General features: G+C 40.5%; 1 protein-coding gene across 4 annotated transcripts in view; it reads left to right on the top strand.

The window, feature by feature from the left end:
• Window positions 1-24,749, top strand: part of LOC127366186 (obg-like ATPase 1) — a 44,608-nt gene extending 19,859 nt beyond the window's left edge. For all 4 annotated transcript variants that reach the window (XM_051405021.1, XM_051405018.1, XM_051405019.1 and 1 more), the window contains 7 exons: window positions 2,862-3,037; window positions 6,653-6,733; window positions 7,101-7,198; window positions 17,540-17,680; window positions 18,229-18,325; window positions 22,044-22,166; window positions 24,237-24,749. In XM_051405021.1, the coding sequence (XP_051260981.1) occupies window positions 2,862-3,037; window positions 6,653-6,733; window positions 7,101-7,198; window positions 17,540-17,680; window positions 18,229-18,325; window positions 22,044-22,166; window positions 24,237-24,338 (818 nt within the window). In that variant the 3' untranslated portion in view covers window positions 24,339-24,749. The remainder of the gene's footprint in view (window positions 1-2,861; window positions 3,038-6,652; window positions 6,734-7,100; window positions 7,199-17,539; window positions 17,681-18,228; window positions 18,326-22,043; window positions 22,167-24,236) is intronic.
• The last annotated feature ends 1,130 nt before the right edge of the window (window positions 24,750-25,879 follow it).

Genomic DNA, 25,879 nt, shown 5'->3' with positions numbered 1-25,879 from the left:
CTTTCTGTGTGGCGTAAGTGAACTGTTTATACTGTGGAGTACCTCTGCAAGAGGAGAGGAACCAAAACAGCCTGATTAGGCAAAGAGTAATTGGATAAGTTCATTTCACCATGAGGACAACGCACAGGATGACAGCTTGCACAAAAGTCTACAGCTTCTGTTGGCTTGCATGAGTAATGAGACCACCGGTGTAGGATTTTTGGGTGTCTGTCATTTTGTTGTTGAGCTTTGATGTTTAGATGTGACTGATGAGTGGTGCTAGATTGTAAAAGCCCCATAGTTTAGTATCATGGAAAATCAGGTACTTATCCCCCCTTAACCCAGTAGAAGAACAAGATATGATATTCTGTGCGTGTGGAAGATCATTGGTGGGGGTTCAGATTACAATTTAGTGTCTCTTACAGTGCGAAGATACTCAGCGCTGGTTCTCATTAATGAACAAGAGTGCAGCTACGTTATATGCAACTGTGAGGCTGTACTTAAGTGCAGCGTTGCTTTGAGCTAAATGCTAACGTAATCATGCTAACATGCTCGCAAATAAAATGCAAGCACGCTGATGTTTAGCAGGTCTTGTCTACCATCTTGGTTTAGCTTGTTATTTATGAGGAATGAATGTCTACAAAGTTATATATTATATCTAACAGTTCTCATAAACCACAAATGTCAACCTCATGGTGTTGAGGAAACATCAGGGGATCACCAGAGTCATTACAATTTGTCCTTTGGGCGTGTAAATAAATGTCTAAACAAATTAATGGCAATCAATTTTCAAAAAACAGTTTGACAAGTCTGGACCAAAGTGGACCAACCGACCTGACTTTGCCATCCCATGAGCCAAGCAGCTAAAAATCACTCAGAGGTGGTCTCAGGGGCAGTATTTCTTGTTAGTGAAAGATCTGGTTTCAGCTGTAGACACCCAAGACATTTATCTGATTAGTGGAATGACAGGGGATAAATTACTGTTCATACTATACAAACTTTTCAGCAGTCTTTCTCGTGATCTGATTTGCCTGAATACCAGTTGTTACCCAACTACGCACAGCTTTGAGTCACCACTATTTTCTACATGTATCACTGTCGGAACTTGTTGAGAGACGAATGTGACGGCTTCGTGATGAGTAGTGCGGATCATCGCGGTGACGTAATTATCTCGCAGGGCCTCACCTGTCAACAGACCTTCACTGTTCAGGTGTGTACACGTGAATATGGATCAATAGGGTTAAGTGATTCCATCATGCACATTCCAAACATAGTGTACCTCAACACAGCAATACTTAAAGCCAGGTCATCACACATCACATCCTCTTCCCTGTTGAATGAGATGGTATTGCCATTATGCCACAGTGTGAAAGCTGACATGTCACTGTTATTGACGGATTTATGAAGACGTGTGTAGGCATATTCCAAATCCAACATAATACAGGATTTGTATAAATCTAAACTGAAGGCACTCCAGTAACTATATTTACTCAAGTAAAAAGTACAAACTTGAGTATTTACAATCCCTGCTTGATATTTTTAGCACTGTTATATATAAACCCAAAAGTATATAAAATAGTTCAACAAGCTACAACATGCTACTTACTTGCATCAGTAATAATACTCCTATTATATAATAATAATAGTCAAATAATAAAATAATAGTATTACAGCCAAAGGGGGCAGTTACCTTAATAGTACTTTTGACATTTGCTAATAATATTTCCAAACTTTTTTCTTAAGTGGCATTGTCAATGCTGGATGTTTATATTACAGTATTACTCATTTTATTCAAAGCAACGACAAGGATTTTTAATTTTTTGTTGATTCGGGCGGCACCTGTGGACAAATGCGGTAGTGTTTCCACCGCCTCATTTAATTGATTTCAAGGGGAAACAGTACAAAAATAGCTAATATTCTCTTGTTTATTTATGTAGGTCATATAGAGGCATCGGTATAAAATATATTCACAACCAATTAAAAACTCCTTATACTAGGTTTAAGTAAAGGACCTGGATACTTCCTCCACCACTGAGGCGCTCTACTCACTCTACCGTTTTTTATTTGCAAAAGTAGTGATATTATAAAACAAACTGTGCACCAGTTGTATGGGTTGTAAATTAAAGAACATATTGTAGTCCACTATATTTGCTTTTAGTACTGTTAAAGGCTGTCACTCTCACGTGACAGATGTACACCCATATCCCCATCCCCTCCCTCCCTCACCCCTGAGCTCTGCTGGAGAATCAGAAGGAGTCCTTAGAGCAGCTGCCGGCTAAATGGTCTGCTTCAGACCCTCATTACCTAATCACCAGCACAGCCACGGACGCAAATGATTAAGGGAAGACTGACAACTAGCATCTATAAATGTTGACAAATGTTTTTCTCTTAAATCATACACGCTTTTGTTTATTTCTCCTACTTTTTTAACTTAATGGCTAATAGTTTTAAGACAGAGGGTTGCAAAATGCATGACCACACACTCCCCACTTCATGCAGATTGACAGACAAGCCTGTTTTGTTGCACTTAAAGTCAATTTTAGTGGAACTTACTTTGACACAGTGAGCTGGTTTCTTACAGTTCTGACACTTATACACTGAAAAAAAATATTAAATATATTCCTGAGTATTTTATTATATTTGTTATGACTTCCCTGTGACTCCCACTGTGCTTTTTCATGTGGATGTTTATTTTTCCCATATTCTCTGCAAAAAGCTAACGATTTTTCTGGGCTAAATCTAATCACTGCTTCACATTCGATCTCAAGAAGTCAATGTCATTGATTTTTTTGCCTGTATTATATGTACAGCAAAAAAAATAAAATAAAAAGAATAATTCTATACTGATGCACTCTCCGTGTGTTTGTGTCCTTTCACTGCAGGTGTTTTTGAGGATGAGGATATCATCCATGTTGAGGGGACGGTGGACCCAGTGAGGGATATGGAGATCATCCACGAGGAGCTGAGGCTGAAGGATGAGGAGATGATCGGTCCTATTATTGACAAGCTAGAGAAGACGGCCATTAGAGGCGGTGACAAGAAACTCAAACCAGAATACGTGAGTCAATGTCCCAGCAGGCCCTTTGCTCCCCCTCACAGCAAGGCACAAATAATAACCCTCCCACACACATGGCCAGGGAGAAAAAAAGTATGTTTTTTTTAATCTCCCTCCAATAGGTCTCACCCCTCCCCCTGCCCTATTTTTTTTCCTTTTCTGAGATTGAAAGTGATCAGGGGTCAGGGGTTTTCTGCTGTAGAAATCATTAATAGAGAGTTACTTATTCAGCTGCTGACCCTGGGTCACAGCACTGGGCTAATGAAAGTGTTTCCACACAGCTCTTTTCATCTAAAGTAATACTCAAATCATGGCACAGCTCTTGCTCATGCTTATACACCTACAACAGCTCAGGAAATTGTATAAGGCCATACAGTGGGTGACACATGTGCCTATACCTCGCTATGAATACTGTAAATGTTTGGAATATTCTTTGACAGAAGATTCCTCGGTTATATGCAGCGAGGTGCAGGGCAAAATGCAGGGCAAAATCAGAAAAAGAATCCACATCCTGGATGTCGGATCACAATGTATGTGGATGCACACACACTCAGATGGTCATATTGTTAAGGTAATGAGGCTGAGTCGCAAACATTAGCAATGATTTGGTTGTAAATGTCTCATGATGCCCCTCCATCATCGGAGTGGGCTAGGATGGGCGAGGGGATCCGGCCTTTCACTTGGAGCGGCATGCCCAATTTCAGGCCCCCGACACACCGAGGCTCTGACCACTCATTACACTAACGAGAGGGGCTTTTTCACCTGCTGCAGAGGCCCCGTGTTTGGTTGGTTCCCCTCAGACTAAACCCCCCCTTTACAGCCAACAGCTCTTCCCCACACCCCTGTAGCCCCACAGACAGGAGCCATTCAGGCTAGGCAGGTGGCCGCTTACGCACATAATTGCTAACAATTTTAGGCAATGAATAAAAATGATACATTACTTGTCAAAGGTTGTGCACACGTCGGCAAGTGAAATCTATAGAAGACCTCTTTAGATGGCAAAGAATGGTGCTTATCAAAGGCTGCACCAAGCTTTTAGATGGGAGGGATTGTGTGATTGTCTCACAGGCTGAGCCTGGCGTTTGACACGCTCAGCTGTGCACAGACACATATACACATGTTTATGTCAGCGTCTATATGCAGAACATGTGCATCAAGACTACGTCTAAAAATATACAGTTTAAAAGAAATAATAGTGCTTGTTCTTTCTTTTGTAGCGCCACAGGATGCAATGAAATAAAAAGTAAATTCTGTGCAACTATTAAGACAGTGATTACTTCCTTAGATTTTCCTCTTTACTGAGTCATTTCCAAGACCTTTGAAATAAGATCTAATTTCCAATGTGGCACTCAGTTTCCTATAAACTCTACAGGTCTTTATGTGGCTGGAAATTACCAGGAAAAGAACTGCTTTTACCTGGCTTGTATAGATTTAGAGAATTATTTTAATGGCGTCCTCTTTTGCTATTATATTTCTGGTTATATATTACATTAGTAAATCTTAATATGATTCAAGGTGACACAGCATTCACACTTACAGAGTTGGTTTTAGTGGACACAGTAGTTTACATTAATCTGCATCCTAAAAATCCTAAAAAAGTTTTGTTAAGCATGTCATTTTTATGTGTTCTGTCAGTGGAAGTGAAATAAGACTACAGTATAACCAACTAATGATTGCTATATCAAAAATAAATGATAAAATTATGTGAAATTCTGGAATAATTATGACAAAACTTCACAAATCTCTACGTTATAAACTTCAAAATATTCCTGATAATTCATTCATCTCTTGTATATTGTTACTACTATACAAGGTGTGCAAACACTGTACCTTACCATATTACTGTCAGAGAGACCTGCTATCAGTGTTATAGTATATACAAATGTCTGTAATATATCTTGAACAGGCACTCCTAAAACAAAAATATCTAACATTTTGACAGACAACAGATTATGATAGAAATGATGTTCTACTTTTTTAATGTACTTCCTGCTGAAACAAGATATCGTGGCAAGACAAAACACATAAGGGTGGACGATTAATATTGTAATCTAAAAAAGAAATCAGATTGGTAGGGGGCAAAATTAATGAAAAAAAAAAGCCACTGCTGCAGCATGAGCTCACAGCTGAATATATGCCTGAAGAAAATAAGATTTTGCAGGAAAAAATACAACCAAATCAGGAATTTGGAATTCATCATTTAAATTTTACAATATGGTTAAACATTTCTGTCACGACGAAAAAGGTCACTCAATATTTCATTGTGAGTTCAAGCTAAATTTATGCGCATGCAGCAGCACAGGCCTCATATGTATGCATTGTTGTAAGATTTCAATCCATTTTACTGGTGCTGTGTTTACAAGAACAATGTTTCATTGCTTTTGTCCGTATGAATCCTCAAAATCCCTATCCTTAAAAAACAATAATAAGAAGCCGGCCCACCAGCGGCGCTTCATGGTGGCAGGCATATGTGTTTGACCCTTGTGGGACCTATATGCCTTTTATTAACACCTGCCTGTTAGAGGAGCGCTGCACGGTGGCTGCGAGCTGATGAGGGAAACCTGGAGCGGGTTCAGCCTGTGTCACTGGCCGTTTGCTGTTTCCATTTCACAGATGATTAATCTCTCTGTGAAGACTTGGGACGGCGCGGGCGGAGTGTATGCAGCTCTTCCTGCGCTCTCTCCCGCTGGCTGCACTCTGGCTGCCTGACTAAAAGGCCTTTAGAATTCCTGTGGAGAGAGATGTGCAGAGAGTGAATGCAGCTGGCTGGGGGTCAGTGTGTGGAGCTTTTTCTGCCATTGTGTAATTGAGGCTCTGGCAGGATTTTTTCCTCAGTTCTTTCAAAAGGGAGTATGATTGTGAAGTGCTGCAAGGGTTTGGGGAGGGAAAAAGGAGGTAGGGGGAGTGTTGCAGGGGGTGGAGGAGTTTTTATATGAAGGGGGAGGTCAAGTTGACAGGAACAAAAAGAATGTGTTCCGCTAATTTCTGTGGGGCTGGATCAACAATAATAGGCTCAATTTCTTTATTACAAATTTTATAACTACCTCCCTCCCATTTTCCCACCCTTTTCCGCTTCCAGATCCTGTCAAGACCCAGTCTTGCCTGTGGTCTCAACCCACAAGTACCTCAGTAATGAATGTGGCATACATAGTTGGAAATGCTCAATATTTTCTCCAGAAGAAACAGTGAATAATTAGTTCTGTACCTCACTAGTGCTTATTCAGTATGACTACATTCTGCAAAGTGCCTGAGGAAGGACCAATAATTTACACCTAACTAACCAACTTCCAATTAGTTCCCAGCTCTTTCCAATTTTGTCTCCTCTATCTATCCTTTTCATTAAACAGTCCCGATGGAATATTGATGTTCAAAACTGCGACTCTAAGCGAGACACCCCAGAAGGCATTTTGTCATGATTTAAAGGAGGGAAGGGGGTCTTGTGCATGCCATCCCTGTCAAAGCCAGGCCACTCCTGCTTGAATGCGAGCACAGCCATTGTTCATTTTGGCATCAGGATGCCACGCATTTAGGAAATAATTACCCCATACCCTGCTGGGTTTATATTCTTTTTCATCTCCTTTAATGGCTTCTTGTTCATTCTCTTTTAACCCCAAACAGGACGTTATGTGCAAAATCAAGAGCTGGGTACTGGATGAAAAGAAACACGTCCGCTACTATCAGGATTGGAACGACAAGGAGGTAAACCTTTGATGTTACATTGTGATTTATTATTGTTGATTTATCTTGCTAATCTTTTCATCTGACCTAAAAGTACAACTGCTGTTTCCTCCACTTTTGTTTTTTGTGTTTTCCTCGTCTTTTGTGCAAATAGCAAGTTAATAGTATGCACAGCCTTTTGTTGGTTGTATTTTGACATTACTTTTGTACAAGCTAATGACATCTGGCCGTGCTGATTTTGATTTAGAGGCTTTATAGTCACACCCCACAGTGCCAATACACCAGACCCTAATTTGATTTGGCTTTACTTATCTCTGTCTGTGCTGTCCTCAAAGGCCACTTTGGAAAGTTTTGGATTCTCAGTACTTGCCTTGTGTCTTTGTCACAGATCGAAGTGTTGAACAAATACTTGTTTTTGACATCCAAACCAATGATTTATCTCGTTAACCTCTCTGAGAAAGACTACATCAGGAAAAAGAACAAATGGTAAGTGCTTCAAAGAAAGGCAAGAGCCGTCTCATTGCTCTCATTAATCATCACCAAAGAGCTTTCCTTCTACTTATGTACAGATTTACATTGATTTCTACTAACTTTGATTGAATCTGCATTTCAGCCATAAAAGGTCTGTGTGCATGCGTCTGCGTCTGCATGTGCTGGGGTGTGAGAAGTGTGTGTGCTGATCTACTGACTGTGGTCTCCTGCTGACAGAAACGGTCATATCTTTGTGAGAGGATCTGCCTTGAGGTGGCACTAAGTAAGCTCTAACACAACATCCAGTTCTGCAAACCCCAACCAGCATCCAGACTCTGCACTTCATTAAGCACATACTGGCATATGGTCCCCATTTCCCATCAAAATCTGTCATTTCCATATGATATCAAAGACAGCGAAGGCTTTAAATGGCAAAATACAAAAACAAACGTGTACATTCAAAGCCAAACAAGTATTAATATCATCTGGTGAGAGCCAATAAATCAAGGAGAACACAAATATTATAACATCTAAAAATTGTTTTCCTCGAAATATTTTGTTTTGTCTTCACATTGTTGCTTTACAAGCGCCACTTTACAGCTGTGATTTTCCCACAGATCACAGTGACACCAGAGGCTGTCTTTACATGCAGCGAGTTGAGGAAAATAGCATTTGCACATACATTTAGCTTTTAAATGCTAATATACAGAGATTTGTGCTCTTTACTTTGCAGGTGCAACACTATTCATAATGTGAACTGACTGAGAATGACCTTTAATGCTTTAAATAAACTTGTGCGCTGTGTTTTCAGCTCTATGATCCTCTGTTCTGTCAAAAACACTTTTTATAGTAATGTTGTCATCTGGCCACAGTGAGAGCATATCTAGAAGGCTGGTGTTAGACATCCATTATATCTGAAAGGGCTACTTTTCCACACTACAGCCGTTTTGTCAATAACACCAACTTGTGAATTGTTATCGTGCTTTTCCAATTGCCCTCTAGGCTTGTGGTGTCAGTTCTTACAAAATTTGTTTTAGTGCTTTACTTGGCAGTGTTGTATTACAAGGGAAGTTGTTTACCTATGACTGTTTGTTAAAATGTTCCTGACACGAAAGTATGACTGTCTGACGGAAGGGAGGAGGAAGGGAACTCATAAATCAAATGATTCATGGCATGTGGAACATCCGTCATCAGTAGGAAGAGAGTTTTTTTTTTCATGTTGCTTGTGTGTGTGTTTTCTTTTTCTTTTTTTTTTTACTGTGAGAAATGCAATAAATCTTAGAGTGTTTTAAACAGGCAAACAGTAGTGCTCAGGTGTCCTGAGGGGCTCCACCGTGAACAATGCCGACATCAAAGTGTTGATGTTTGACAAGTGATGAGTCACTTCCCTTGTCCAGAGAGGAGCTCACACCTGTATGGAGATGATTACAGGTAGATCTAGCTGGCCCTAATTGTACAATAAATGCTGCTCTCAGCCCTAATGGCAGCTAGTCTGCAGCAGAGACGCCAGACTGCCATTTGGCTGTCGCCATGCCCCCGTGTTTTTCCACCAGCACAGTTGAGATGATGATACGGTTAAGGACTATTCAAAGCAAACAGCTAGACAAATTGCAATCTCAGCTTTAATGTGTAGAGGAAAAGAAGGCGAATCCCAGAATGAGGCAAATAAGCCAATCTTATCTGTGTCTCTCAGGACACCCATTCAGGCTATTTCACAGGTTCACTTCTCTGCACTTTTTCAAGGACTGTTTCATATTTTAGCTGCTTTGTTTGGCACATGCTGCCACTCAGGCTTTAGGTTAATGTTATTAATTTTAAATGCATGCACTACTAAACATTATTTTACGAGTTGATTTTATTGTAACGTTGCAGAGACAGTTAGGAACACAATCTTTGTAGCGATTTTTGTAGCAGCTTTTGTCTCACATGGGAGATTAGAGTAGTTTCATCAGACTTTTTGAGCCTCCAAAAACAGCCCATTGTTAACCAAGATCATCCTGTTTGGAGTATGGGAACCTCATACCAAGCCGCCCTTGTTTAGACAAGAATACACAGTATTAGCTTTAGCGAACCATCATTAATGGAGGGATCAGACGAGGAGCAAGGCCTCCTTTCATCCCCAGGTTCTCTGCTGGAGACAGTACATCATTTACTGTTGAGAGAGCAGCACATGGCTCCAATCCTATACAGTGTATGTGTACGTGTATGAGAATGCGTACATGTGCATGTTTGAAGTCTGTTTCAGAGGCGACTCCATGCTCATTTGGATGCTGGCGTAATTGCGGTGTGGAGATCAAAGGATCGCTGGCCGAGTGATGTTCCAGAGGAGACTTTACCACACAGCCCTCTCCTCTGTGCAGAGGAGGCCGCCTGCTGCTCACCGCTCCCTTCTCCCCTCTAACCATGCACTGCCCCCTGCACATCCCCGCTCGTAAAAAATGATTAAGGCCGCATTTGTCATGTGTTTATGACTGAGAGGCATTGCGTGATAGGGAATGGCATCTACAAGAGTCTATCAAGAGGCTTTCTCCTCTTCTCTCGGCGTCAGTGAGCTGCCTGGAAGACTTTTTCTCTGTGCCACATACCGTAGTTTGTGTGTTAGAGAGGGTCATTAGAGCACTGTTGACGATGTGGGGGCTGCGGCCTGCCCAGCGTTAGCGTGTTTTCACTTGTCAGTTAAGTTATTGTTTATTTTACAAGCTTGTTGCCTCACCATCTTTAACGGTCTTTATTTCTTTTAATAGGTTTGATATCAGATATTTATTTAATCCTCCTCACAGAACTAAGAGCAGTCACATTTTATAATGCTAAAAGACACAGTTAAGAATGCTCCACATATGCAGCGATGTTTTTCTTTCTCGTCATTTCTTTTTCTGTTTTTTTTTTCTCTCTTCTTTTGGACAATGTGCATTAAAGTAAATTGGTGCCTCTTAAGTAGATGAGTTGACCTTTAAGGAAACTAGCAAGCGTGACCTGTCTGTGAGTGCCTCTGCAGTGTGGGTTTTCCTGGTGAGTGTAAGAACTGCAGGGTACCATTGCTTGGAGCTTTTATTAACTGTGTGTATATCTGTCTGTCTGTGTCTGTGTCTGTGTCTGTGTGTGTGTATCTGTGTGTCTGTGTCCGTGTGCGTGTCACTTTGTCTGAAGCTATGTGCACTGTGTGTGTGTGTGTGTGTGTGTGTGTGTGTGTGTGTGTGTGTGTGTGTGTGTGTGTGTGTGTGTGTGTGTGTGTGTTTAAAGGTATAGGCATGTGTAATTCTCTCTTTAGTCTGTATGGACGTTCCTTGAGTCTTGTTATTACACTCATTTGAACATATTTAATGCTTTGAACATTATTTGCTTCTAATGTGTGTTACATTAGGTTTTCTTTGTGCTTTATGTTGGGAAACCACAACTGAAACAGTTACATGCCACAGCTGCTCTTCCAGTCAACCTTTTTAATCATCTTTTTTTCTTTCATGCCACAAAGGCATACATTGATCTTTCATAATTAATTCCCCCCATATTTGTCCTGCATGGTGTATAATTCAGACAGTCATATGCCATGCTTGTGCTCTCGTCAGCTATTTCTTATAACTATGATGCTGAAACGGCAGCCTCAGTGTGTCTTCAGGACACTTGTGTTCAACAAGTCTTTGTTCAGTTTGATCTCAGCAAAAAGCCTCGTTTCATGTGTGTCATTAAGTCACTGTCTCAACCTCTATTTGTTTTACTCATTATAAGTGAAAGGATAAGGTTGGAGATGTTCTGTGTTTTTCTTATTGTCAACAAATCTCACGACAAGACCAAAAACAAACAATAAAATGTCTACTATAAAGCATTGTCTGTGTAACCAAAGCCCTAGAGCTCCATTGTTGTCCAGGAAATATTAAAAACACATCAATAAGCCACACTGTTGCACTGGGTGACATGTCTCTTTATTACAAGGAACAAGGACACTGTAGTTTATTTTTAGTTAATCCCACAGCAGACAAAATGTGTTTAGTGTGTTTACCCCTGCTTGAGTTATGTTTACTTAATTATTTTGCCTTTTTATTAAATTAAACGACATATTTGTCACCTGTTTTAAAAGATTCCTGTCTTCAGTATATAGGAACGGTTGAGTGCCACAGACAGCGAGGGTTTGGCCTTTTCATAGGATTATTTTTGACAATAAGAAAAATACCATCAGCCTTATCCTTACTGTAGTGACTAATGTATTGAAGACATGAGGTGCTACCAGCTTTGGTGTTAAAGTTAAAAAGAAATCTAACCACTGTTTAAAAAAGGAGCAGAAAGACAAGAAAATCTCTTTACTGAGTCTGATACTCTAGTTGGCCTGTAGGAGGAGCTTTGACAATTAAAGTAAAGGAAGCCTTGACAGGAGTTGCAACATGTCCGTTGTGGACCATCTGTCTTTAGAGCTTATACCTATTTCCTCCAAGCCTTCTCCACTAACAGATCATATATTAAATAGACCCTTCATCCATCTCACTTGCATTTTGTTATGTGCATTTTTTGGTTTTGAAGAATCCCAGTAATAGGTTAAACATGCTTTTCTTTCTTTTTGTGTGATCATTCTGACAAACAGCCTTTTCTGAGGATCCGTCAAGATTTAGAGACCGAAGAAAAACTGAGGGGGGGGGCAGGGAATTATGATTCACTGAAAGCCACTCCATGAAAGCAGTCACTACAGCCCACTTCAGCTACTCCAAACCATAATTCCCATAAACACAACTGAAACTTTATTGAGTGCAAAACCACTGGCTCCATCCGAGTTTTTAGGAACTACTATCTGGGGAGTTAGAGTTCACTTTTCAAAGCCATGAGGGAGATATACGATCACTTGCTCCTTTTTATTTTGTGAACAGCCGTCCACTCTCTCTCTGTGCCGTGTGGGATCCTGAGAAACACTTTCCCATGGTAAGATGTGTACCCTACTGCCCACAGTCAGCCCTAATGGATGCCTTTAGCTAGCTTTCAATGAGAAAAAAACAACAGGAGAGGTTGTATAGTAAAGCTGAAACAGATGGTGCTAATAAAGTCCTGTCGTTCCAGTTAGCCTGGTTATTGACTGTCCCTAGTCCAGGTAATGAAAGGACACTGTTGACATGTCACATGTCACCCCGTTGTCTTTGTTGTGTCCTGGTGGTGAGGACACAGCGCTGTTGTTGTAACTAATGAGACAGACCCTAAACTTGAGACTAACGGAGACTTTTTCTCTTGTTTGTTCTTTAATGACCCTGCGAGAAATCAGTTTGCTCTCCAAAATCCAATACAGATTGTCACTTCTCCCACATTTATCAGGCATAGCCCAAGGATGTGAACATTGAGTGAGCCTCCCGCAGTTCATAATGTATGTAGACACCTCTGTAGCAACGCAACATGCTTGCTTTCTTCTGCAGGCACCCTGGGAATTGTTCCCCTGTAAAGCCCGTAGTTTGGCATAGCAGACATAAAAAGAAATGTCTGCGAGTTTCAAGTCTGTCTAATGATACATTTTGATAGCTTTGGCTTTGTTGAGCTGTGCTTTTTATTATGTTTGTGATAAGGTTAAGACCGAGCACACATGCCACAGCGAGTAGCCCGCAGCCTCGGCAGCTCTAATGAGACAAATAAATGAATTTAGTGTTGCCACATACAGCTCCTGAACGCTTATTATCAGGATTATTGTTGAACTGTTATGAATGGGGGAGAAAGAGAAAAAAAAGATGCCGGATTGGAAGGAGGCATGATTGGCTGATGTTACATATGTCCTTGATTACCTTCCTTCTGCTTTTATTCTAATAAGTGGCATTCTTTGTACTCCCTAGGACAGCTAGACAGTCTGACACACGATGAGAATAAATATTGCATGTGGTAGACATTAAGCTGTCATCCTGGAAAAAAAGAAGAGATGGAGAAATCCGTGTGGTGTTCTTCGGCGCTACACTTTGCCTGCTCTTGTCACAATTGTCACATCTTGATGACTCCCCCCACTCTACCCCAGCCCCCTTATTTTCTCTCGCCCAGTCAACTGCCGTGAATGACAGCATGGATACCCCATATAGAGAATTATTTTGGGTGATGTAGAATGTACTCCTCTGGGTTACTGTTTGAATTTCTGATGTTTGCTTTTTTTTTTTTTTTTCCTCCCCCCCTCTCACAAACAGCCTTAAACAAGGTTCTCAACAACCATTATAAAGACGGAACCGGGGATGATGGTTTGTTAGCGTTTTATCTATCATGTGCAAACATTTAAAGTTGCGAGATAAGTCTTTAAAAATTTAATGGGTGTAGTTATCACAGAAAAGAAAGTTGTTCAAAAAAGCTTGTTACCAGCACACCCTCGAGGAATGATGTGAGATGATGCTCTTAATTAAAGCTGCTCCCATTGTGCATGTACTGGGTTCTGTTTCCTCCAGCCTGTGATTGCTTTGAAGGCTGAAAGAAGTTGACAATATTGGAGAATTTGTGTGCCTGTGTGTGTGTATGTGTCAGATCTCCTTCCTTCCCAGAGACTGATGTGTAATGCCTTTCCATCCGGCCATGGCCACAGGGAGCAGAGAGCGTCTGCACTCTAGTTGCTCAGGAGCTCACCACTGGGAGGATGAAAAGCTTCCCACAGAGCCCCCGACTTCCCAGCCTCAAAAAGCCACCATGAGCTCATACGTCTCATCTCTGTCTCCCTTCACAGAGGAAGGGAAGAGGAGGGGGTTCGTATACGCTGGGTGCTGCAGCATCCTAACCCCTTAGGATGCTCGTCCCTGCAACCTGGGACCAGCAAATACGGAGAGGACTCTGGGTTTATTATTCGATGAGTCTGTGCCTGGCATGCAAGCTAGTCACACATAGCCTACAGCTGGTGCACCCAGGTTCAAGTGCTGGGCCCTCCACCTGTGGGTGTGTCCGTGATGAAGTTGTGCTGGATGCAGGTAGTAGATTACTCTTCAGGTCTGTCAGCATTCAATTGCATCTGAAAGGAGCACTCAAACTGGAGGTGATGGCCCACCTTTTAGAGGCTTAACTGGCTAAGCACTCCTAATAAAGCCAACCTGTATGAATGTATGTCAGACACAGGCCCAGGTCATTGTCTCAGGTAGCTGCCTCTGTACTTTAGAAACTCCCATTGTTTTTCCCTCCTGAGCCATTTAAGCAGATCAAAGCTCCGACAAAGCCCAGGGAAGCCCCAGGCATGCAGAAACACAGGAATTATCTACCCCCCTCAGGATTCCCACACAAAAAGACAAATAGACTAGCCCCAGAGGGTGGCCCCCTGTGGGACATCTCCTTTCAGAGCCAGCCTGTTGTGGAAGCTCCAATTGTTTTTGTGATTTCACAATATATTGTGCTTTAAATTAGATGTATTGTAAATACAACAGGCATCAAATCTAAAGCTCAGAACAAATAACACGACATGTTTCTCTGTTTGTAAGATAAACAGATAATGATTCATATTTGCCGTGTTTTTATCAGTTAACACAAACAAAAATATTAATACATTCATATCATGTTTTAGATTTGTAAAGTTTGATAGAAGCATGTTAAAGATTTTCCTCCCTGAATTGAGAGCAGCAGGAAAAGCACAAACATGGCTTGTTCTTTAGCTTTGTTTGAGCCTTCAAGCTGGTGAATGATTAGCAGAAATAATGTCCCTGTCACCCTTAATCACATTAAAACGTGGTTAACATTTAATTTTTCCCACTTGATATGCAAAAATTTCCACTTGATTTGCAGCAAAGGCCATTGGAATTCCATTATAAAAAGAATAAAAATTTCAGGCATCATTTGTTCAGAGAGGGATATCAAGACCAGAAAGTGCTGAATCTTTCTATTAACCGAGCAGTGAGAGATGGCACTCAGTGCTGGGATATAATGGGAGACTGACAAGACACAGACACACATACACAATCTTTCTCACTGGATTTTTTTTGGGTATGTGTGTGTGTAGTTTAGACTTGTAAAACCTTATTAATGAGGATGAACAAATACTCTATGTATTATTTCTATTATGGAAGTTCACAAATCCACATTTAATATTTTTTAATTTTCTCTTAAAAGAAAAAAACCCTAAAAAAATGTATTCATTTCATAGAATGACTGAAAGATAAGAACAAAGACCCCCCCCCAAAAAAAATGCAGCATGTTTTGCATACATATTTTCCCCAATTTACACATCCACATAAAATTTCTGACAAATAATTGGAACGGACATAAATACAAATTGCAAAGTGGCATACATAGACCACGGTGAAGTTGACAGAATTGGTTTTGGGAGTCATGTTGACGGAGCATCAAAGCTCTTAATTGACAGTGCTTTGTTTCTGGAGTTGAGGGAAGGGGGTGTTTCATGTTCCTGTGGCAAGGTGTTTGTCTGGTCCTGTGTCACTCAGTGCAAGGACCCAGAGACCCCCGCACTCATTTGCAGCTCACGTTCTCCGTCTCGGCTTCACATTATTAAAATCATCCCTCAGCCTTCTACCAAGAGCCTCTTTGTTACTTGGCTGGCTTGGCTCAGCTCTGTCAAGTCTTCACCAATTACAGTCTCAGGTACAATGGTCTATTCAAAGGATCACAGCCCTTGACTGGTGTGGAGAGAGTGATTTGTGAATCATTATTCAGCCGCCTGTAGAGTACGCAATACCTGAGGAATGCAAATAACGTGCCACCAAATAGACAGCTGTGCTGCTAAAAGTGACAAACTACAGCTGTTATTATCTCAGATTGGATTTTTTCCCCTCTTGAAGCGCCCGCCATCTCCTGTGTTTTCAGGGTTTTTGGCTTTGACTAAATGTGTTTATTTTTCTGCCCTTTATTGGTGAGACATTGGCGACTACCTTATTGCAGTGGCAGTCAAACATCAGCTCCCGCATCCACAGTGCGAACAGAAAGGGAAATATTAGGTTACGGCTTTTAATAGATGTGCATCCAAACAGACAGACAAACTGGCATACGATGCATTTCAAATTTACCCTGTAGTGTTATTCTAACTTGTTGGGAAAAACATCCAATCAAAGCAAAACTGTGCTCTTCCTGCGCCCCGTTACCCTGTCATATATTGTATATTGATAATCATTAGGTAGGAACAGCGATATGGTGCTGTAGGTGCTAAAGCGGTGACATTGTTATTGGAATAGATGTGGTATTGAGGTGTTCGGGTCCCTCCCAGTCTTTGATTCTTATAGGCTTTAAACAGGAAACTAGGATTACAGATAATGACAGGGACCCCTTAGAATCAATCCAGCCTAGGAGCTCTGTCAGGGCCGCCGTGTGAAAATGGATTTGTATGATGCTGTTCTTTGAGACCTGTCCAATCCCAGCCTGAGAGCATGTGGGGCTAATCTCATAATTGCCCTAACCCCCTTATATTGTTCTGACTGAGAGTTACCATTAAGTGCGAGGATATCTTTGTCCTGCAATGTCAGGTGTCCTGCTGAAATGGAAGACAAAAAAAGACAAGAAAACTCAGGTGAAGAGAATGACAAAGACATTTATGAGGAAACACTTTGGCTTTATGGTAAATATTTAGTTGGGGTGAATGAACGCTGTTTGTCTGTTATAGTAAAACCTACAGGCAAAAGACCAAAACATGGACGGAAAGTAACTACATTTACTCAATTGCAGTCTAGTACAATTCTGAGGTACCGCTTTATATTTCTACTCCACTACATTTCAGAGGGAAATATTGTACTTTTGTACTCCACTACATTTAATTTTCCACTATTTTTTATACAAAAGATATAATCAGCTTCTTAAAGATGATGCATTGTCCTCTTACAAAACATTTTAATCTGTAATTAAGTTCTTTAAATCTAAAATCATGTTTCATTTATGCAGCAGTCTGCCTCATTGTTTCTTGTACAAATACTTCATTCATGAACATTTTTAAGTAAGTTTATCTAAATTAAAAACAAATTGAAATATTTTTAATGCATAAACTGAATTTTTTGTTGCTTGTTTTTTGAAAATACGGTTTTAAGACTTAAGAATTATATGCAGATTAAACTGCCCAACAGTACAAAAGGTACAGTATACCTAAATTCACCCCCTCTTATACAACAATAAAATGCTACTCACACATTATTGCTCTACTAATAATGAGCCTTTTGATGTAAGTACATAAGGGTCCATTCTGCAAGTATATTTAGCTGATAATGCTTTTAATTCAGTAAGATTTTGAATTACTTGTAAAGAAGTATTTGTTTGCTTCTGTTAAATCTTTGTGAATATCTGCTCTTTGGTGGAAAACAAAGTCAAACTCTCTGAAAGAAACTCTCCTTTCAAACACTCATATGTTCGTTCAGCTGCTCTCATGAATATGCATGCCCCAAGCGGATAACAAATACCTTCATGTTAATCAAGTCCTCCAACTAGTTTTGTGGCTGCTGATTTTACCAGGTTGGTGAAAATCAAGGAGTGGGTGGACAGTCATGACCCCGGAGCCTTGGTCATCCCCTTCAGCGGTGGCCTGGAGAGCCAGCTACAGGACAAGAGTGAAGAGGAGAGGCAGAAGTACTGCACAGAGCACAAGACGCAGAGGTTAATTAGCATTCAGTCTCCCCACACTTTATTATCAGCTGTGTCCTCCATGCACTCCTTTAATTGCATGTGCTGATAGAATAATAAATGGCAGAGTAATTACCATTATAAAGCAAAGGATCCCTCTTCTTACTGAACAACTCAGTCAAAGGGTTTTCCTCTAAATTAAGTTTTTAACTGTCATCTGTCATCTGTAGGTATAATTATAACTTGGGCATTTTGGGTTTATTGTTCTCATGTGAAAACCTCTATGGAGAGAAAAATTGTGACAGCAGATTTTTTTTTTCCTCTTGGTGCTGAACGAGGCATCGGATTGAATTCTTAAAAATGCTAAATGGGTCTACAAGCTTTGTAATTAATCAAAGAAACCATTGGAGAGTTGAATGTCTTATGTGAAACGAAGTGACCCATCTTATTCACTTAATGAGTTTATATTGGAATGAATGGGGCCTTGCCACTGAAGTGAACTTTGTCTAGGCATCAGTGGCAATAAATAATACTTAAACTGTTCAGACCCCTCGATTCAAACTGAAATATCTCTCCACCAGTGCCCTGAGCAGGATCATCAAGGCAGGCTACGCAGCCCTGCAGCTGGAGTACTTCTTCACTGCTGGACCAGACGAGGTCCGTGCATGGACCATTCGGGTAAGAGCCAGCTTCCTGCTGTGCACATACACGTGAGTGTGTGGGTGTGTACCAGGCACACACAACACATACACACAAACGAATGCACGCACACTGTCCCACGTTCCACCCTGCTGGCACCCTCACTGATATCACACACTTTCAACTTTGTCATGGTTGTGCTTTAGCCAGTCATTACAGGCCAAGGATAACTTCAATTACTGGTGAGCTGCTGAACAGTGAAAGTGGGGGCTACATTGATTGAGGAGGGCAACAATTGATTTTGCCCATTACGTCCATGAGAATGTTTCCATCCTGTGCAGATCTGCCTGCCCTCCTCCTGCCGCTGGAGATAAGGAGCCTGTGCATTGTGCCTGCCTAATCTGTGTGACGGAGGTTGTCTGTGCCAAAATTGATGTCGCTTTTCATTCGACTGTTTGTGGGCCTTGCTGGGGGCTCCTCCTCCCTGTGTGTCTCAGTTTACTGAGCCCGGGCCGCCAAGTGCTTTGTGCAATGGGATCGCAGGATTTACATCAATACAGATGTTGGCTTTGCATGCTGGTGTTGTGAGCAAAATAGAAGAATTGAGTGCAGATATAATAAGGTATTTGACTTGTCAGGAGTTACATATTATAAGTCCATGTAGGTGGGGTTTTTTTTTTAAAAAAAGTAACTTTCTGAGAAACTTTTTTTGAAGACCAAAGATTTGGGTTGTATCCTGTCACACTTAATAATAATCATTCTTCCGTCCCATCAGATATTTAAAGGGGTTGCAATTTTAAACCAGACCTTCACAATACAGAATGCCTTCAATTCCCTAAACATAACTTGGATAACCATTTTCAAAAAGCATTGCAATTTTTGACAATGGCATGTATTCAAAGAACTTGTCGCCAAGTGGATCATTAAAGTTTTGTTCCCTGAGCTACTTCAGTTTTCACATTTAATAACAAATAATCAAGAAATTCTCCATGTTATCTTTGTTCAATATCTTTGTTGAATTGGCTGCTATAAATTCTGTTTATTTGGAAGCAAAAAGCTAAAATTGACATTGCTTATCAATTTACAGGATGTGCATGAGAAGCCGTGTTTGTCTTGTGAATTATACATATTTTTTCAAGAGGTTTTTAAAAATCTCGAAGAGCTTTTTGAGATGTCAACCTGTATTTTTGTTATTCCCTTCGAAACTTAAGAACTTCTAACAACAATTTGAGTGTTAGAGTGGAGTCTTTGTATGCTTAATCAGTGTGCATGATGGATAAACATTACAGCTGATATTTCAAACTAGGTAACAAGATATTTCAGTTTATATTCAATAACAAATAATGAATGTACTGTATTTCAGATCAGTTCACAATAGAAGACCATGCGACATTTTTTAAACTTACAAAATAATTAAAATTAAATGTATATTCAAATTTAAGCACATCTACTTAACAAAAGAAATTTAACCATATAAACAGCATTAGGAGTGAATGCGTGTCCAAGCATTGACTGTGTGCAGACAAATAATATTAACAGTTCACCACCAATACAAACAGGCCAGATAATTTAATTTAATTTTCCCGAAGCGCAATATAAATTGGTGTATAAATTAACCTTGCCACTGAGGTGAACATGGTGGGACAGCACGAAGCTGAAATATGAGCTCCAACTAAAGATCCACAGAAACAAACCACTAGGCCAAAACCTTTTCTCCCTATAAATCCTATTGACATGTGGTAAACTGCATTTATGGGTCACCTCACAGGAGGACAGCTACAGTCATTTGGTGTTTGAATAACAGATATGTTTCCAAATGTACCCTTAAAGTCACACCATGCACTGATGATACAGGAGTCATCACAGCATCTGATAGTTTGGTATTATGTTGCAAAATGTAACGAAATACAGACTCAGTGACCCATACAGTGTATTCTTTTTAAAATATTATTTCAGTGTGTTTTTTTATGGTTGACAAAGAAGAGAAACAGGAAGTTAAGAAATTAATAAACGGGGGGGATAACATGCAACAAACCCTCCCTGGTCAGATATGAACACAGAACATCTCAGTCATACAGTATGAGCCTGCCAACGGGACGCCCCATGCTGATACAAATTTTATTTGTAGGCAGCAAATGGAAAACTACAATAATCAAGTTTTTTTTTGCCACTTACAGGATCAGATAATTATTTTAGTGCTGTATTAACTGATTTCATATTAATATTGAATGTACTGCTCCAAGTGATGTGAAACATGTGCACATGAGACTTTTGTAAGCAGCAACTTTTAGTAGATATTTTCATGATGGTTTCGCAGACAGGCCAGAGGGGTAGGTGAGCTCACTTCCTCTTTTTTTTTTTTATGCCAACACAGGACACATTACATTTTAGCCAGATGACATCACCGGGTTAGTCGCGCACTTGTCTCAGCGTGACTGATGTCCGCGCTATTTACAAAAAAGTCCTGAAACACTTCAAAGGCATCCTCAAAACACTCTGGTCCCCCACGACATAACTGATTACAGCCAGCCTTGATTGTGTGTGAGGGGCATTTAGTCAGGTAAGCATCAGTGAGTAACTATATTAAGCCAATACATCTTGCATTGTAAAAACTACACTCAGTAATGTCGTGTTCCTAAGCCCTTTAACATGCTTTATTAGGCAGCCTCGAGGTGACCATTATCTATCAGCCTGCTCTGCATAGCTCTTAACTAGGACAATGTGGATCTCTTGTAATGCTCCATATGAAAAAAATCCCTCCCTTAATCTATTTTTCTCCAGATAGACAAACCTTGATGCTGATTAATGGTAGTTAAACTCACAAGCACTCCGTCAATGAGATTGCAAAGAGATGGTAATGTATTAGAGTCATTAAATACGCATCATTCTTTTGGCATGAAATATGTTGACCCCAACCTGATTATATACATAATTAAAACTGCTCAACAGTTCCTGAGCACAGAGCTGCAGAGAGAGAGAGAGAGAGAGAGAGAGAGAGCGAGCAGGTCGACAGGCAGGAGTCATAATGATACACAGCAGCCACGTCACTTATTTGGGTCATTTGTCATTTCCGCCCAGCATTATTTCAGTGCATATAAATTGCACATTTTATCAGTCACCAGTTGTGTCTTAGAGTTTTAAAGAGGATTAAAGGCACAAAGAACTATTAAATTGTTATTCTGTTGTTTTGTAAATTGGTATCTGAAATAACTTTAGGGGCACATCTAAATATATGTTTAGATACAATCATTAATGTCAATTTAAATACATCAAAAACATCCTCCAGCAGCCCTGCATCCACCACAGTGAAAACATTATTGAAAGGTTTGAAATGAATTTTCAATGACCAAACTCTGCTGTGCCAAAATAGTGAGGCCTAATGCAGTGAGGTCTATACCACCATGGCCTCTCACTGCAACACTGGGTCTTCTTGCTGTCATGACCAGAGAGCCGAGCAGCGACCCACAATGAGGCAAGATTGCTTGGACAGAAATCAATACCACCACGGAATGGGAATCAGAAGGCATTGATAGCAGTGCTGGGTCCTTATCGGTGTCCAGGCTGCTGCCCTAGCAGGGCACAGCCGAGTGGAAAGCTATCCAGAAATCAGGACTGAGGCAAGAATACCCCCGACTGAAAACACCCCCGAGTGATGCTCATGACGCTATCACCCTATCAAACACCATGTCGCTCGCATGCTGTAATCCATCTTCTCCAAAACAATTCATTTGTCCTCTCTTTTCCTTCCCTGTGACAGAAAGGAACTAAGGCTCCACAGGCTGCGGGGAAGATCCACACAGACTTTGAGAAGGGCTTCATTATGGCGGAAGTAATGAAATTCCAGGATTTTAAAGAGGAAGGCAGCGAGAACGCTGTCAAGGTGAGCAGTCAGGGTGCCAGAGGATGAGGGGAAGTCTCCTGTGATCAGTGGAGCTGACAGTCACCACACAGCTCCTACTGCAAACTGCTCTTCACCTTTACTCAGGGGAAGAAATTACTGCACACACTCCAGCACCACTCCTGACAAGCCAACTGATTCTGGCTCTAAACACTGCCATTCTGCTCCAGCTGTGCATATCTTTATCACAATGTGTCTTAACTGGCTGATGGTAGCTCTTGCTCGTGGCTCAGCACAGTCGCTCAAAGGTAGCACTTCTTCACCTCACCAGGCATTTATCAGATCTATAGAGTGCGCTGTTAGCTCAGAGCTCTCTGTTGCCAAATCCCCAAGCCACTGTAGCCATGTGACAGTGATATAAAGCGGCAAGTTAAATAAAGTGTGAAATGCCTCAAATAAGGACTGTTTCATGGATGGGTAGCGCAGAAATGTGACTTGCATATCTTATTTTTATGATGGCCAGTGTTTGTTTTGACCTTTTTAACTGGGGTGTGGGTTGTTCATGTGCACACTCCTGTCAAATGTAATAACTGATTTCATGGTGAATTTGTGAAGACAATAACTGGGCGCAAAAAAAAAATGCCTCAAGATGCCTTTCTTTTCTACTACCTAAGTGTTTTTAGGTTTGGCATTTATTTTCACATTGGCAAACTGTAATTTAGTAATTGAAGGTACAGAGTTAATAATCAGTTGATCAACACTGTAGGATGCCTTTCATTTCAAAGATGCTCTTTTTTATATATATATATAGACATATTTTTAAATTGAATTCTCAGTTAATTAAATTAAAGCAGGAGGGATTTTACCCGTGCTATGTGTGACATTTGTGAGCCGCAGCTGTAAAGCCATGCTGTTACAATCCCACTATCGCCACCATCAACTCTATGTGCCCACTTACAGACTCAGCTAATGTAATTATGGTGACACACAGGGACCTGCGGAGACCGGTGTGGAGAAGGAAACACTATGAAAACATTTAAATCTCTTTAGTATTCAAGCCTTTTTTAATAAGTATTTAATGCAGCAGCAGTGTATTGTCCACACCCTTCATAAGCTGCAAACAGAGGGGGAAATGTGTGGGTCTCTGGGGAGTTTCACTATTGTTATCCGAGGTTGAGATCTGAGTGTCAGGTCCTTACTGCATGCTCTCTTACTAATCCCTTTTTTGGGCCTCATAAGAACATGGAGCGTTTTTGACTGTGGCATTAAGGTCCATGCTATTTAATGCCAGTTGTGGGAATAGGCTGTCTGAAAAGGGCCAGTGTACGGGGATATCACATTATTAGTAATCATATCTGCTTAAGCCAAGCTTGCTGCTCCAGATGGCTGCTTTCAAGTGCAAATGAACCAGTTAGACGTGTCTGGTTTAATACATACTCAGGAATCACAAATAGCCATTGATTTTTTTTTTTCCTGTCTCCCTCTCCATCCAGTGTTTCTGGTGGTATTGAGCTTGGATTAAATGGTCTCCTGAGCCTTTAAAGGGACATTGATTCTTCTAATTAATTGTGCGCTGTGCAGAACCAGAATGCATAAACCTGTCGGTATTAGCACTTCAAGTCAATTATTTTGAGTTTGCCGGGAAGGAGAACAAACACTTACTGTATACAAAAGAAATGTTAGAACTTATTTTGTTTCCTTGAGAAGTTTGATAGTGCTGTAATCAAAGACTTATTAACATTTTGTGCTTGTGCACATGAAACTGAAATGGGCAGAGGAGAGGATTATTCACTCAGTGGGAAATCGGGCACCCCTTGAACAAAAACATGGATGCAAGTTTGTGTGTGTGTGTGTGAGTGTGTGTACGTGAGAGAGAGAGAATATGATGTTTACAACTGGAGTAAAGTCATTGTAGGTGATAAAATAGATTAGATACTAATTCTGAACTATTATATTTTATGTACACTGTTATTATGTGCTCTATGTAGTCCATTATACCTGTGAATGGAAAGCTAAATTATGTAGTAATCCAAGCCATCTGTAACCTCTATATCATACAATATTTTGTTTATATATATTTTTTTAATTTAGTTTTTCTTTGTTGTCTTACAGGCAGCTGGGAAATACAGACAACAGGGAAGAAACTACATTGTTGAAGATGGAGACATCATCTTTTTCAAATTTAACGCTCCAAATGCACCAAAGAAAAAGTGACACAAGAAACAAGATTTGTTTGTTTACATAACTGACTGTACTTGTTATCTCACCCCCACCCCCACCACCCCTCCTTTTCTTCTGTCTTTGGCCTGACACCCACTGCCACACTCTCACTTTCTGTTTCCCGTCCTGTAGAATCAAATCTCCCCCCTCTGTGCCAAAGCACAGGTTCAGTAAACTCTGACAGCTTTGCTATTTAAGATCAGGATCGGCCCCCACTCCAAATTGTAGCAGCATTTGAAGGAGCATATTACTCTCCAGATACTTCATTAATCTCCATCACGGGTGCCAGCACTGACACAGCTGACAGCGGGGACAATGCCACCTGCTCCTCTCCCCCTTCAGCAGATAATGCATGTTTTACAGTAGCCCAGATGTCTACACTCAATAAAACATTTGACAAAACCAGTCTGTGTGTGTTTTGGGATGTCTGTATTGAGTGGGAAGCTGCATGGTGATGGTGATAGCGGTCCTGCCGACCACTGATTAGAGAATTAAAAGACACAGCTGACATTGACTGTAGCAGAGAGGAGACAATTATAATTAAATCTGTTAAGTGATGCTGATTTTAGAAGGGCACATGCAGGATGCAGGTGTTTCGGCCAAAAAGAACTGGTCAGTTTATAGGATTATTTGTAAAGTGATTGAGTTAACCTTTCATTTACAATTTTTATTTAATTTATGATTGATGAATATGTGAGTCCTCTACTTCACTGTTACTATAGTACTCCTGCTATCCTCAAATATTGACAAAAATAGCATATTTGTTATATCTCCCATCCCTGAACAATGAGGGCAAATACACCTAGAAGAAAAAACAAATATTCATTCAAACCATATTTTCCCCCCAAAAAGTCCACATTTTATGATATTCTGTATAGTATGAAAATAGAGGTTGACACAATCCACAAGCACAACCAGAAAACGATTCCTTTTGTCTGAAGTAGTGTTTTTCTCGCCCCTATACTTTGTGTGTAAGTGTTTGTGAAGCATTTATGCTGATGGAATTGTATGGCTGCAGCCGCAGTGCTCCAAAGTAAGATTGTATTCTCCGTGGGAGTCCGAACAAAGAGCTGTAGATCAGCAGTGCTTTGCTGAATATCTTGTAACCATTAAGACTGCAGAGAACAAAATGGCCTTTTGATGGGAACAAAAAGATTGAATAAAAATGGTCATTTTACAGAGATAGTATTGCATATCCAAGTTTTGGATAGGATGTTTTATGGAGCCGAGCCTGTGCTAGCACTACAAAGCACAGTGTTTGTCATGGAAATAAGGTGGATTATAGTCTTTAAGGTTTAAGATCAGTGGCAAAATATAGGATAGTGTTTATTGTGGTTAGAACACAGATGACAACATGTGTGTATGAAATAACATTAAGCTTTGCTTGGTAGCTTCAGCATTAACCACTGATTTTAATCAAAGATATTTCATGCTGCAAAGCAAGGAAGTCTTTGCTACCAGCATATACAGGCCTCATACATACTGTCTTCTATACAACAACAGGCTGTTTTCGGCACACTGTTTTCTAAGTGAAA

The sequence above is a fragment of the Dicentrarchus labrax genome, unplaced genomic scaffold, assembly GCF_905237075.1.
Source record: "Dicentrarchus labrax unplaced genomic scaffold, dlabrax2021, whole genome shotgun sequence".
Taxonomy (NCBI): domain Eukaryota; kingdom Metazoa; phylum Chordata; class Actinopteri; family Moronidae; genus Dicentrarchus; species Dicentrarchus labrax.
Note: the sequence above shows the minus strand (reverse complement) of the source record. Positions and strands in the feature narration are given on the sequence as shown.